The sequence below is a fragment of the Pyxicephalus adspersus genome, chromosome 1 (assembly GCF_032062135.1).
Source record: "Pyxicephalus adspersus chromosome 1, UCB_Pads_2.0, whole genome shotgun sequence".
Taxonomy (NCBI): Eukaryota; Metazoa; Chordata; class Amphibia; order Anura; family Pyxicephalidae; genus Pyxicephalus; species Pyxicephalus adspersus.
This window is the reverse complement of record NC_092858.1, coordinates 151,118,936-151,130,673: the sequence shown is the minus strand read 5'-3', so window position 1 is coordinate 151,130,673 and position 11,738 is coordinate 151,118,936. Positions and strand designations below refer to the sequence as shown.

General features: G+C 37.7%; 1 protein-coding gene across 5 annotated transcripts in view; it reads right to left on the bottom strand.

The window, feature by feature from the left end:
* The window catches only part of PIR (pirin), a gene marked incomplete at its 3' end in the record, with an annotated part of 32,323 nt that overhangs the window by 5,802 nt on the left and 14,783 nt on the right, over positions 1-11,738 (bottom strand). For all 5 annotated transcript variants that reach the window (XM_072431390.1, XM_072431366.1, XM_072431358.1 and 2 more), the window contains 3 exon segments: positions 4,070-4,154; positions 7,260-7,466; positions 8,192-8,275. In XM_072431390.1, coding sequence (XP_072287491.1) covers positions 4,070-4,154; positions 7,260-7,466; positions 8,192-8,275 — 376 coding nt within the window.

Sequence of the window (11,738 nt, the reverse complement as noted above, 5' to 3'; positions counted from 1 at the left end):
AAGGTGAGTATTTTTTTTTAGCGATCGACGCTGGAACAGAACAGATCATTGCAGCGGGGACCAGGTAAGTGAGGAGATTTAAATAGTGAGAAAACGGTCGGGTGGTTAATAATAATATTAATCAGAAATTATATAGAACCAACATTTTACGTAGCGCTGTACATTAAATAGGATACCCAACGGTTCCTGAAAACATGATGCGGTTACCTTACAATTAAAATAAAAAACATGCTCATAAAAACCCTTCAGATGTTATAATAAAAAAATAAAATAAAAGACAGATTAAGTCATATGTGGGATTTATGGAAATTGGCGGCCACATTGGAAAGGTTCCATAGTAATGGAGGTGGTTGGTGGGTTCATAAACATTCAGATATGGAGTTCCTGAGGGCTTGGTGCACCTTCTCCCCTCAAATTGGGCAAGGAACATAGAAGCTGAGCATAGCATTGTGGGTGGTGGAGAGTGATTGCTCAGAGCTGTAGACAGTGTTGTGGGGAAGAATGGTAAGAGTAACAACAGAGACCCAACAATGCCTTGTATGCCCTTTCGTAATCCAATATACACCATGTCATACGCCACTATCATGTCACCTACTAAGCAATAGGTTACAATAAGATAACTTTATAAAAATGATATAAAATTACTTTTATGGAAATGTTACACTACTAACTAAATAAGGTACTTAGTAAATGTACACATTAGTGTCTGTTGACATGGAACATTGCCATTGTATAGTTTTATAAAGTAAAACTATGTCAGGATTCCGTTTCATCTCCAAAGTATATAGTAAAACGCAACTGCCCACACATTACGAAGAACAAATATACACATAAAAAGCCTCTAAATTGTACCTTCTTTTTACACATTTCTGGAACAATGGTTAAACCCTTGGAGCTGTTCCCATACAATAAATGACATCCATATGCTTATCATAACGTAAACCCCCTTCTATGTATATGTGCAGACTTCCAAGTGTTTTAATGTTCTGTAGAAGAATCTGTACCCTAGCTGTGGTTTTTGCGTCGGTGCCCTTTAACAAGTCTGCCTGTCATTCCTTTTATCGCACTATGCCACAACCATCTCCCAGGAATCACTTTCCAGGCTCCAGCAAAGATCTTTTTCTTCCCAAAAAAAGTTATCTGTTCAGTCTCACTATTTGTTTATAATAAACCTTGTCTGTGTATTGTGTTTAGAGACTTATTTGGACAGAAAATGGAAAGTACATTTTGCAGTGAAATACTTGCAACAACAGAACATTGCTTTTATACGAAGAATGATGAAGGCGCAGTCTGGCGATGAAGGAACATGAAATAACTTGCTATGGTACTAGCTTTTGCAATTGAAGAGCCATTGATGCAAACTATAAAAATTAACGCTTGGTCACATGGTAAAATTTCCTTAATATTGACCTGAATTGGTCAAAACCACACCCCCCTCAGATTCAAATGTAAAATAGGAAACACTGCAATACAAAGCTGTGTTCTTGTTGCCACCTTCAAAATTACTGCCCAACAGGCAGATTAAAATATATATTGGATTTTAGTTTTAGCCAAATGGGCAATTGCTCCAGCTTTGTTTAGTTCAGTGTTTGTTTTTGTTTCCCTGAACAGTGCCTGTAGGAATGTGTAAGGAAACCCTAAAAATACCAGAGGAGACCTCTGCCGATTATTCCTTGTAAAAAAAGTTGGTTGCCTGGCCATTCCTATCTTTGCGTTTCAGTGATTTCTTGGTTCCTGACACTTATTTACAGCTTAAATGTTTCAGAAACCTGCCCAAATAAAGAATGATGCCAGAAAAAGATCGGGGACCAGCATATTTATATTTTTGGACGAGACTGTAGCTAAACAATGTACAAAAGAATAAATTATTAATTAATATTAATTATAAATATCAATTCTTTGTAAAAATGTTTTTTCATTTTTGTTGTTATATTTTTGCATATATCAGTACAAATCTCCACCTTCCTCTGATGAAGCCTTTTTGGCAAAACGCCTGAATTTAGAGATGACTGTGTTGTTTTACATTTGATTTTACGCTGCTTGAAATTATCATTATTGTATTTTTCCTTATTGGAATTGCTACCCCTGACCTAATATTATAGGTCAGATGAATTTTGTATAGTTAGTGGTCTTTAGTATAGTATAGTTAGTGGTAGTTGTATAGCTGGTGTTCAACCTGAAACACAAACTTATTAACATCAAATCTCATTGTTTAAATGGTAAAGAACCCCTCTTCTTCTTTTCTCTCTTTTAATATGCTATGAACCTGGGGCTTCGGGAATAAGCAGTATCTTTGTAGAAAGTCATATGGTACTCTCTTTCTGGTTTTCCAAGAATAAATTATTCCCTGATCATGAACTTAATATACCATGACCTTTTCCTTTAAACTTAGGTGGCTAACAGTTTGGCCTTTGAAGCAATAGAATCCCTGCTTCCAATCTTGGCCAGGACTATCTGTGTTGAGTTGTATGTTTGTGAGTTTCTTCCCATATCTCAAAAACATGAAGTTAGGTTGCTGGCCTTAGACAATGTCTTAATGACAAAGGACTATGGTAGGGATATTAGATTGTGAGCCCCTCGAAGGGTTCTACTGAGAAGCTACTGTAGTAGCTGAAGAGCAAGAAAGCTTTTCACCTGGCTTCTACAGGCTGTCTTTTTCCAGTCTTCTTTCCACAGGCGTTTCTGTGCTGGCTTACTTGTTATCAGTAAGATTTACTGTGTTATGTTTTCAGTTAACTGTACACATTGTACTAGATTACAGATGACAGGACCAGAACTTTCGGCCCCGAAGGGGCAAGTGAAAATCTCAAACATATCTCCGAAGCCAACAAGAAAATTCCCTATCCAGAAAAATATATTTACTAAAAAGTCATCAAACTAATTTATTTTTTGCGTGGGGAGATTCTGTCTTGAAGACATTACCCAAGCCTCAAGTAAATAGGAGAGCATCTGTGTCAGACAGCAGGTGGAGGCCAGGCACAGGACTGTACAGCTGTTTGGCATGTCAGTGCTTCCTATGTTGGCTGACGTGTAGTCCCAAGCACATGGAGAACAAAACACATTAACACAGCTTGTAGAATTGTGGTGGGACAGTTAACAGATACAAGGCTGAAATGCAGAAATTCCTCCTTAAAATACCAGAAGCAGACCTTGAGTTACTAGATAAAAAATGTCCTAATTTTGAATTTTAATTATACATGATTGATCCTCTTTCAACTTAATCACAATCTACAATTCTACACATTTAGCAAAGATATGCTCATTTGCACAGGTCAGCTATGGTGTACTTACTAGAGATGCAATTTGGAATACATTGTGGATATACCATCTGACTACTTGCTGAACATGCAGCAATGATAATTGTTTAAACAAATATGCTTGGCTGGATAGCTTGTTTGCCAGTTATTAAACTAGTGGTTATCTGCTGGTTACAGCTATGGGTATATCTTCTGTTCTTTTCATAGGTTTTCGTATCCCATTCTGAACTTTGTAATAATTTAAGTATTACAACCAAGTAGCTAAATATACATAAAGAATACATACATAAACAACTGTTTTACCTGCAAAAAGGTAATGGAATTTGGATTTCTGTCCATGAAGTCCTTATATGTATACAGCTGTGCCACACCACCCAGCCCTTACTGGTACAGAAGACCAACTGATTTTTCTCTGCTGCACTTTAGCAACACTTACAGGTCTTTCTCACACACCCATTGTGGCTGGACAGTGAGAGGAAGCACACTGATGTGGTGTCACTCTGCTGCTATGGTCATAGCATGAATGTGCTTTAAATACTGACCCTGGCTTTAAATTAAAATAAGACCCCAGGTATTAATAAATGTAATATTCTCTTCCCCCCCCCACACACACACACACACACACTACTGCTTCTCTGCCACAAGACATCCTCATTCATTTAACTTAAATATCATAGACCAGTTTTTAATCAATATACTGTCTGGGAGTTAATTTTATTACACAAAATGTCTTGCTTTTATAATAACTAGGCTGAAAAAGCAAAACACCAAATAAAAAAAATGCAGTAAACACTTTAAGTTTGATTACTAACCTTTAGGCACCTCCTGGATATGCTTTGCTCCTTTTTCTAATTTGAAATCCAGGTACAGGGTAGGTGTTCTTGTATAAACTTTCGACTGAAAGAAATAAAACAATAAATAAACAAAAATAAAAAGGTTACCCCTGTTATGCAGTATTAGCAAACTGTTTAAAAACTCCAGACCTCTGCAACCTTCATTTGTAAGGTTCACAATTCCATTGCAACATTGTGACAATTGATTTCTAGATGTTTCCATTGCTCTGGCTAACACTTTAAAAATGAAAGAAAGTGAAACTAGTTTGGATTGGTAAGTATAGGCATTAGTCAGGAACCAAAAATCCATAAGTGAAGTTTATGAGAGCGCAATACACACTGCCCCCTTATTAATAAAATATATACTCAGTGCTTTTAGTGTGGTCTCAGTTTGTTACTAACGGTCTGATTTATGAAAGATCTCCAAGGCTGCCGAGGATACACTTTCATCAGTGAAGATGGGTGATCCAGCAAACCCGGAATAGATCTGGTCAAGCATTCAAAACATTTGCAAGCAAATAGCAAATTACTTTGAAGAAATCCATTCCATGTTTGTGGGATCACCTAGCTTCACTGATGAAAGTTTATCATTTCCAGCCTTGGAGAGCTTCATTAAATAAGGCCCTAAATGTGATCAGTTTAAACAACAAAGAGTGCATGCAACAAACAGAGTAAAACAGGCACACATGAGCAGGTATTCATCTTCCAGGTTTGCGGTCATGTCATGCATATCTGAACATTGTGATGCTTAGTGTGATGTACTTTATTATCGTCCTTATATTCAACTTTAAAGCTTATTTTTAGATTTTAGTCTATTTTATGACAATAAAATCAAGGTGCAGCAATGGATTCACATTGGCATTGAGGTTGCAGTGTGCCTACTACCTCATGCCAGGCAATGTATCTTCTCCCTGCAGCAGCCTCATAGAGAATGAATGGGGAAAGGCCTTGAGCTGTACAGTGATGCTCACCGCTGCCAGTTGTCAGAGAAGTTAGACTATCATGGGAGAACCTTGGTGATCTGGCAAACCTGGATTGAAAACATTTGCCAAATTATTTTTAGAAAATTCCATTTCAGGTCTATTGGATAACTTGAGTTCTCTCATGATCCATCTTCTCCAGTCTTCGAGTGCTTTATTAAATCAGACACAAGGTGTCCAATTCAAGTCCTTGAGAACCAGGATCCACATTCTTGTTTTAGTGTTCCATGGACATACAATAATATGGTAAAGTTTACAATAAGCATTACCTAGTTTTCTCCAAAAATCCTCACCTGTATGTGCCCCTTGTAGGCTTAAGTTGGACACCCTTGTAGTGATATAACCAGAGCTTTTTTCTAATGAAAAGCCCTAGAACTCACAGATGATGTTAATGGATAGGAGCAAGGGACAAAGCAGTCATACCTTGATAGTTTGCATGCTGAGGTTTCCAATGCTGCCAGATCTCTCTGGAGCAACCAACGTCATCAGAAGCACATAGAAGACACCCTAAAGTTGAATTGGACATGCTAATATGGGTCACAGCATGCAGTCTATTTAAACTGACAGTCTGAGTATTAGATTCCCCTATAAAACCACAAGTGTACTAGAATGTCTTTTTATAATTTATTTATTAGGTTGGCACTGGGAAATGTAGAAGAACAGCTATAAACATTGAAAGGTTATACAGCCAATGTTCCAGGAGCCATGCTGTGATTTATTGCCATTCCATACTGAAGTATCTCACCGCAAATAAACATTCATTGACCGTCTCAATGTGATTAAGTAGAAACTAAAGTGGAAAAGACAACTGGCATCAGCCTATACATGTTATCAATTTACATACTTGCTGCCTAAATTCCTTCGGGTTTCACAAAAAGTGAAAGTCAAGTATAGAGGGAGATAGAAGGAAGTTGTGGTATGAAAGAAATAATGCTTTCATGTAGAAATACATGGTTTCTTCTGTGTTAGGTTATCGTTTGACATAAAGCAAATGCTGTACGAACTCATGTTTCTTTACAAATACATGACCGTGGGGTGCTGTACCAAGCCATGGTAGGATTTAATAATATTTTTCAAAACACAATGCACTACGGAGATTGACACATTAAAAGTTAAAGGGCAACAGGCAGATCCACCAGCTGACTTCTTCAGTCTCCTGGGGGTCCAGCAGTAAGTTTCTGCTTGAGTTCCCAACCCAGCCCCTGAAGCTATCGATTCTAATACATATTCTCTTCTTCAGCTTGCTTTGGAGTATGTAAACCCTAACTATGTAATGATCCTATTTGCTAGTGTTTGACATGTTAAATATACAAGTAAAATAATTTTGTTATGTATGAACTCCAGAAATCATAAAAATGAAATCAAAACAAATGCAACCACCACCAAAAAACGCTAGGGCTTAATTTCTCTTGCCCTGCTATGATCTGATAAAGCAGATGCAGTCACTGTGTTCTGCTCTTGATTTAAAACTGTATACAAAATTCTTATCCTGTCATGCATGTAATTATTCATGACCACGTCTGCCGAAAAAAACGTGTTTTGTGACGAGAACAAACAACTCTGCTTCTTATTATCCAAAAACTAAGTGTTTTATACAATGGAAACAAGGTTTAAAGATACCTTTTTGAAATAATAAAAAAAGGCAACTGAAATCCCCCTCCACTTATCTTTCCTCAGTCATGCAATGCTCTATTTGGCAGGGGCGAGGGATGGGCAAAGGCAAGGCTCATCTGGAATAACCACTACTAGAAGTTCATGAATCTATGTTTATATCAGTCTATTGCAAAGTCCTGCATACAAGGACTCATGCTTAGACAGGGAAGGTTAGTACTAGGAAGCAATCTGGCTTCTACAGCTTTGAACGGTGCTGTCAGGCTGAGAACAGAATTACTTGCAGGAGGGAAAGTATTGATGTGCTATCTGTCCTTTATTATTCAATCACAGGTCAGAATATTTCCTAGAATAGGCTGTGTAGTATCTAGGGGGTAAAGGCCTTGCTTGTGTTCTTTGGCATGATTATCTGCTTAGAAGACTAGCTAACATCTTAGGTATATGAGGTATGTATTTAGTTCATCTTGGTACACATCCATGTGGCCAATGTCAGGAAGCCCTCATAAAAGACTATACATGTGTTTTTTTATATTTAGATACACAAAGCTAATTCCTTTTAAACTTAGCCAAACACCAACCTTGATCCCCATTGACTCTCCAGAGATGACAGTAACAGTAACTCCATCTTTGGATGGCTTGGGAATGTCTGCACTTTTCAGTTCTTGGTATACAGGAGGAATCATCTTCTCTGAACTTCTCAGATTCACCCAGAGTTGCAAGCCATGTGCTGGCTCTTGTGTACAAGGCATCTCGGCATGAACAATTCCACGTCCTGCTGTCATCCACTAAGCATAAAAAACAAAAAAGTAGTTTCAAGGAAGCCCTTTATGAATTTTAGGGTATAGAACCTCCCAGGACCACTAGAAATATTTGAATCATTATCATTTGTTCTATAATACTTAACAAAGGTACAAATATGCATTAATAGTCATTTTTTATAAAAAGGCATTCTGAACTTTTTTAACAATTACAAACCCATATTTGTAAAGCCCAATATATCTCCATTTGCCAGACTGTTGGAATCATCGCCCTCAGCATTCTATTAGGTACCAGTATTACTTATAGTCAGACTTATTTTACAGAGCTAGGAAGAGAACAGCTTAGGAAAAATTGTATAATACGCATTTCAATAACAATGGAAAATTACAATTACTCGTAAAACTAGTCAGATTTTTGTGCAATTAAAACATGGAATTTAAGGTTTTAATTAGAGTTGTTGACAATATTACTAACATTTCATCTGACACACCAAGTCGATTTCTTCGCTCTCATTTCAAATTTAATAACAAAGAGATTTCTTATGTCTATAGGCAATTCTAAGCTCCCATATAAACCTAGTGTCCGAAACTAGGCATTTTCCCCAGATAACATTGTGACAATGTATAGGGTACTAAAAGTTGGGTTTTTATCTGTTTACTACTATGTAACAAAACACAAATGCCGGGCCATATATTGCTGATGTAAATACTTGTCAGAATGCAGAGGGATGGTGTAAGAAACATATGTTTACCTGCAAGTCTCCTGGGTCCAGTCTGCCAACATGTCCACAAAAATCTTCATGTGCCATTGAGCCCCCACCAAGCAGATAAGATACCTTCAAAAGGAAAAAAACTTGCATGAGACAATGTTATAAAAAAAGAACAAGTGAACCATAGTTTAGAATATACAAACCTTTTGGGACCTAACTGGTTGCCCTGAGCTACCTTCCTTTATATAAGCAGTACCCATAACAAAGGTCGATTTATTAAATCAGCTGAGATTTAAAACACGATTTATTGTATAAATAAGAACCTAAATTATAAACTATCAACTATTATCTAACTATGTGTTAACCCTTTATTTACTTCCTCTCGACATGACTGGAAACTAAAGTGATCATTACCTCAATTTATTGTCTGAAGGTTCTAAATTCCATTACTAAATTAGCCTAAATATTTGGGGGGAGAGGAGGTTATGACAAAGCAAAAGGTTCATAGATCTGGCAAGACTTTTTAAATAAATTTAAATAGTTCTGTGACACAAAATAAAACTTTATTGAATTCTCCTAATGAAAAAGTCAGTTGTGTATAAGGAGTCAAAGATGACGTAACTGTAGTCTTGATAAAAAGATGTGCAGTGTTATCACCAGGTGTAAATAGAATTTTGGGTACTACTGGATGACAGATCAGTACATAGTTATTCAGGGTGAAAAAAGACATAAGTCTATCAAGTTCAACCACGAAGTAAAAAAACATATCCCAGTAGACAGTCAAAATCAGTAGAAAAACCAGCATAACGCATTACATTTTGCAAAGCTGCTGCCAGCTTAAAAAAAAAAACAGTACAGTAGGAACAGTAGGGATTTTGACCTGATGCATCTCCAAAACCAAGTCTTTTAGAGCAGCAGTCAAGCAACCGATGGTCCGCGGCTCTGTAACCCATATGGACACAACCCACCCACTCTCCCATTGCAGGCTCAGACCTGGTTGCTAAACACCCTGGGGGGACAGTTGCGCAGGGCTGTGAACAAAACTTTTGTTGCATCCACAGCCCTGCACTACTGTCCCCCCAGCCAGCAGGTCTGAGCCTACGATGGGAGAGAGGGCGGTTACTGGCATCATGACGTCACTCTGGAGGGAAGTTTCTTCCCCTTTGACACACGGCTCCCTGCACTTGGTTGGCGAGGTCTGACAGGTTGGCGGCCATGGTTTTAGAGGGTTCCCAGTATGCAATGTATACCCATTAAAACTGGTGGAAGGAAAAAAAACAGTGAAAGGGTGCTGGGTACCTAGTGGGGGTGAGGTTATGTAATGGCAAAAATTCTGAAAATGCAGACTATAAAGAAAAACAAAAAACAAAATTTATGAATAAATAATTTATGCAGCAAAACTTGAATAAAGTCCAATGATAATATAACAAATCAAAAGTCCAACAGGATTATATCCATCATATTCTTCAGTATATACATTGTGAAATAGTACTACAAACTTTAATCTGTGAGCTGCACAAAATGTCTTCAAAAAGAAAAAAAATTAACCTGCAAAACAAATAGTGAATAACAAGTACCATGGGACTAGTATCTGACTCACAATGCCAATCCCTCGTTACCATATCTAATATGCACATTCTATGACACCTATAATTTCCTGGGTAAGCACACAGCCCTGTGCACATTTAAGATCCAACAACATCTGCCTAAAAATAATATAATAAAGGAAATGTGACAGAACATTGAAGCTTGCTACATGGCCACAAAGTGCTTTTGATGTCCAATGCCAAAAAAGCAAACAAGTAGGCAATGAGCCCCTGAATTAGAACATGAGAAATGGAATAAAAAGGTAAGCCAGTGGAGTGAATGTGACTGCTGCATACATCATACAGGACACCTATGAGGTCTTGTGGAGTCCATGCCTTGGTGAGCCTGAGCTGTTGTGACGGCGCAAGGGGACTTTTATTACACTTGACAAACGGGTTTAAAGTTTTATCTGATTAGTGTAAATGTCTTTCTTCCAACAAGGAATCATGGTGATCAATAAACTTACAATAGGTCAAAGTGCTTTGTGTAGGAAAAATGGTTTGTCCAAGTTTTATTTGTTTGTTTGTACTTTACAAGACATTAACAGATGTGTGTGGTCTAATCGGAGGATAAACAGAGCATTTATCATTATTTGCTGGATTTCCCTCTGCTAACACACACAGGGGCTCATCCACTACAATTCCTAATGGTGCTGTGTTTGGAATCTACTACCAGCTGGGTTTTACTTTAATCAGTAATACAAAACATGTTTTAGCTGTATACTGTGTACAGAATGGGTATCAAAACTGAGAATATTCTGAAAGGAGAACTATGCCTTTCCTTAATGACGGATTGCTGCTGGCAACAGAGACGGTTCTTTTCACCGACATTGAATTGAACATAGCCAAATACACTGTTCTGACTAGGCATCCTGGGTTGGCAGGACCACACGCATACTAAAGGACTGCACTGAGGAGTAATTGATGGCGGACTGCCTTCTGGTCCCTTCTTCCAATAGTTAGATCTCTGTGGTCAAAGGAATGTTCTCTTCCTCAGCTGCCATTCTTATTGGATGCTCTCAACAGAAACGGTCATATACCTATTCAGCTATTTTGAGTAACACTTAAACATTTTTTTTAAACAACTGAACTCAGAGTATGCTGCTAAATACACATTTTAAATACATATATGTGAATTGCCCTTGATTCAGGGGACTTGAACAACCAGTCCTTTCATTCCAGCACAGCAACCAGGTCTTGGAGCTCCACTGCAGCGGCAATGGGGTTGGCTATAAATCTTCTTCTGACCAAGATTTTTCTGCCTGATTGTCAGCAATTTTTTGCTATTAGTGTAGACAGAGCCGTGCATGCAGTCTTGACATGGTTATGCACTGGGATAAAGTAACTCCCATGTACATGTGCAAGAGTTATGTCATGATTGCCTGGCCAACCAAAAGTCCAAAGACTCTGAATCTGCAAGAAGACCATATGCAGAAAAAAATCATAATATATAACATTTTTGGTTTTGGGTTTAGATGAACTTCAGGTAAAAAAATTCAGATACTAGTCATATCAGAAGTAATAGTGCATATTTACATGATGGAGTGAAAAGAAATGATTCTTTGAGCAAACCATAAATTTACTTAAACGAAAAAACAGCCTACATATGAGGGCTGCAGAAGACATTCTTCACATAACTCCGAGCCCTGGGTGACAGTTTGGACACACAGTTACATAGAACTGTCTTAGGAATTCCCAGAATCCTCTGCAGTAATGTCATCTAAAACATTTCTTTCATAATATGTTAAACTGTACCAGTGTCTTCTGACACGTGCCATGTGGTTCCAATTCTACTGGTATGTCAAATAAAAGCAACAGAAACATTGTTTAAATGTCATCAATACATCTTCAACAGCTTTGTTACAAACTCCGCTACTGTGCTGAGGTTAGAATATATTCTACAGAAGGCTTTATAAATTTTTCTACTCCTGAAAAACCATAGGCTATGGCTACATGGACATACATTGGTAGTTAGTTGGAAGTATACCTCCCTGAATGCCAAT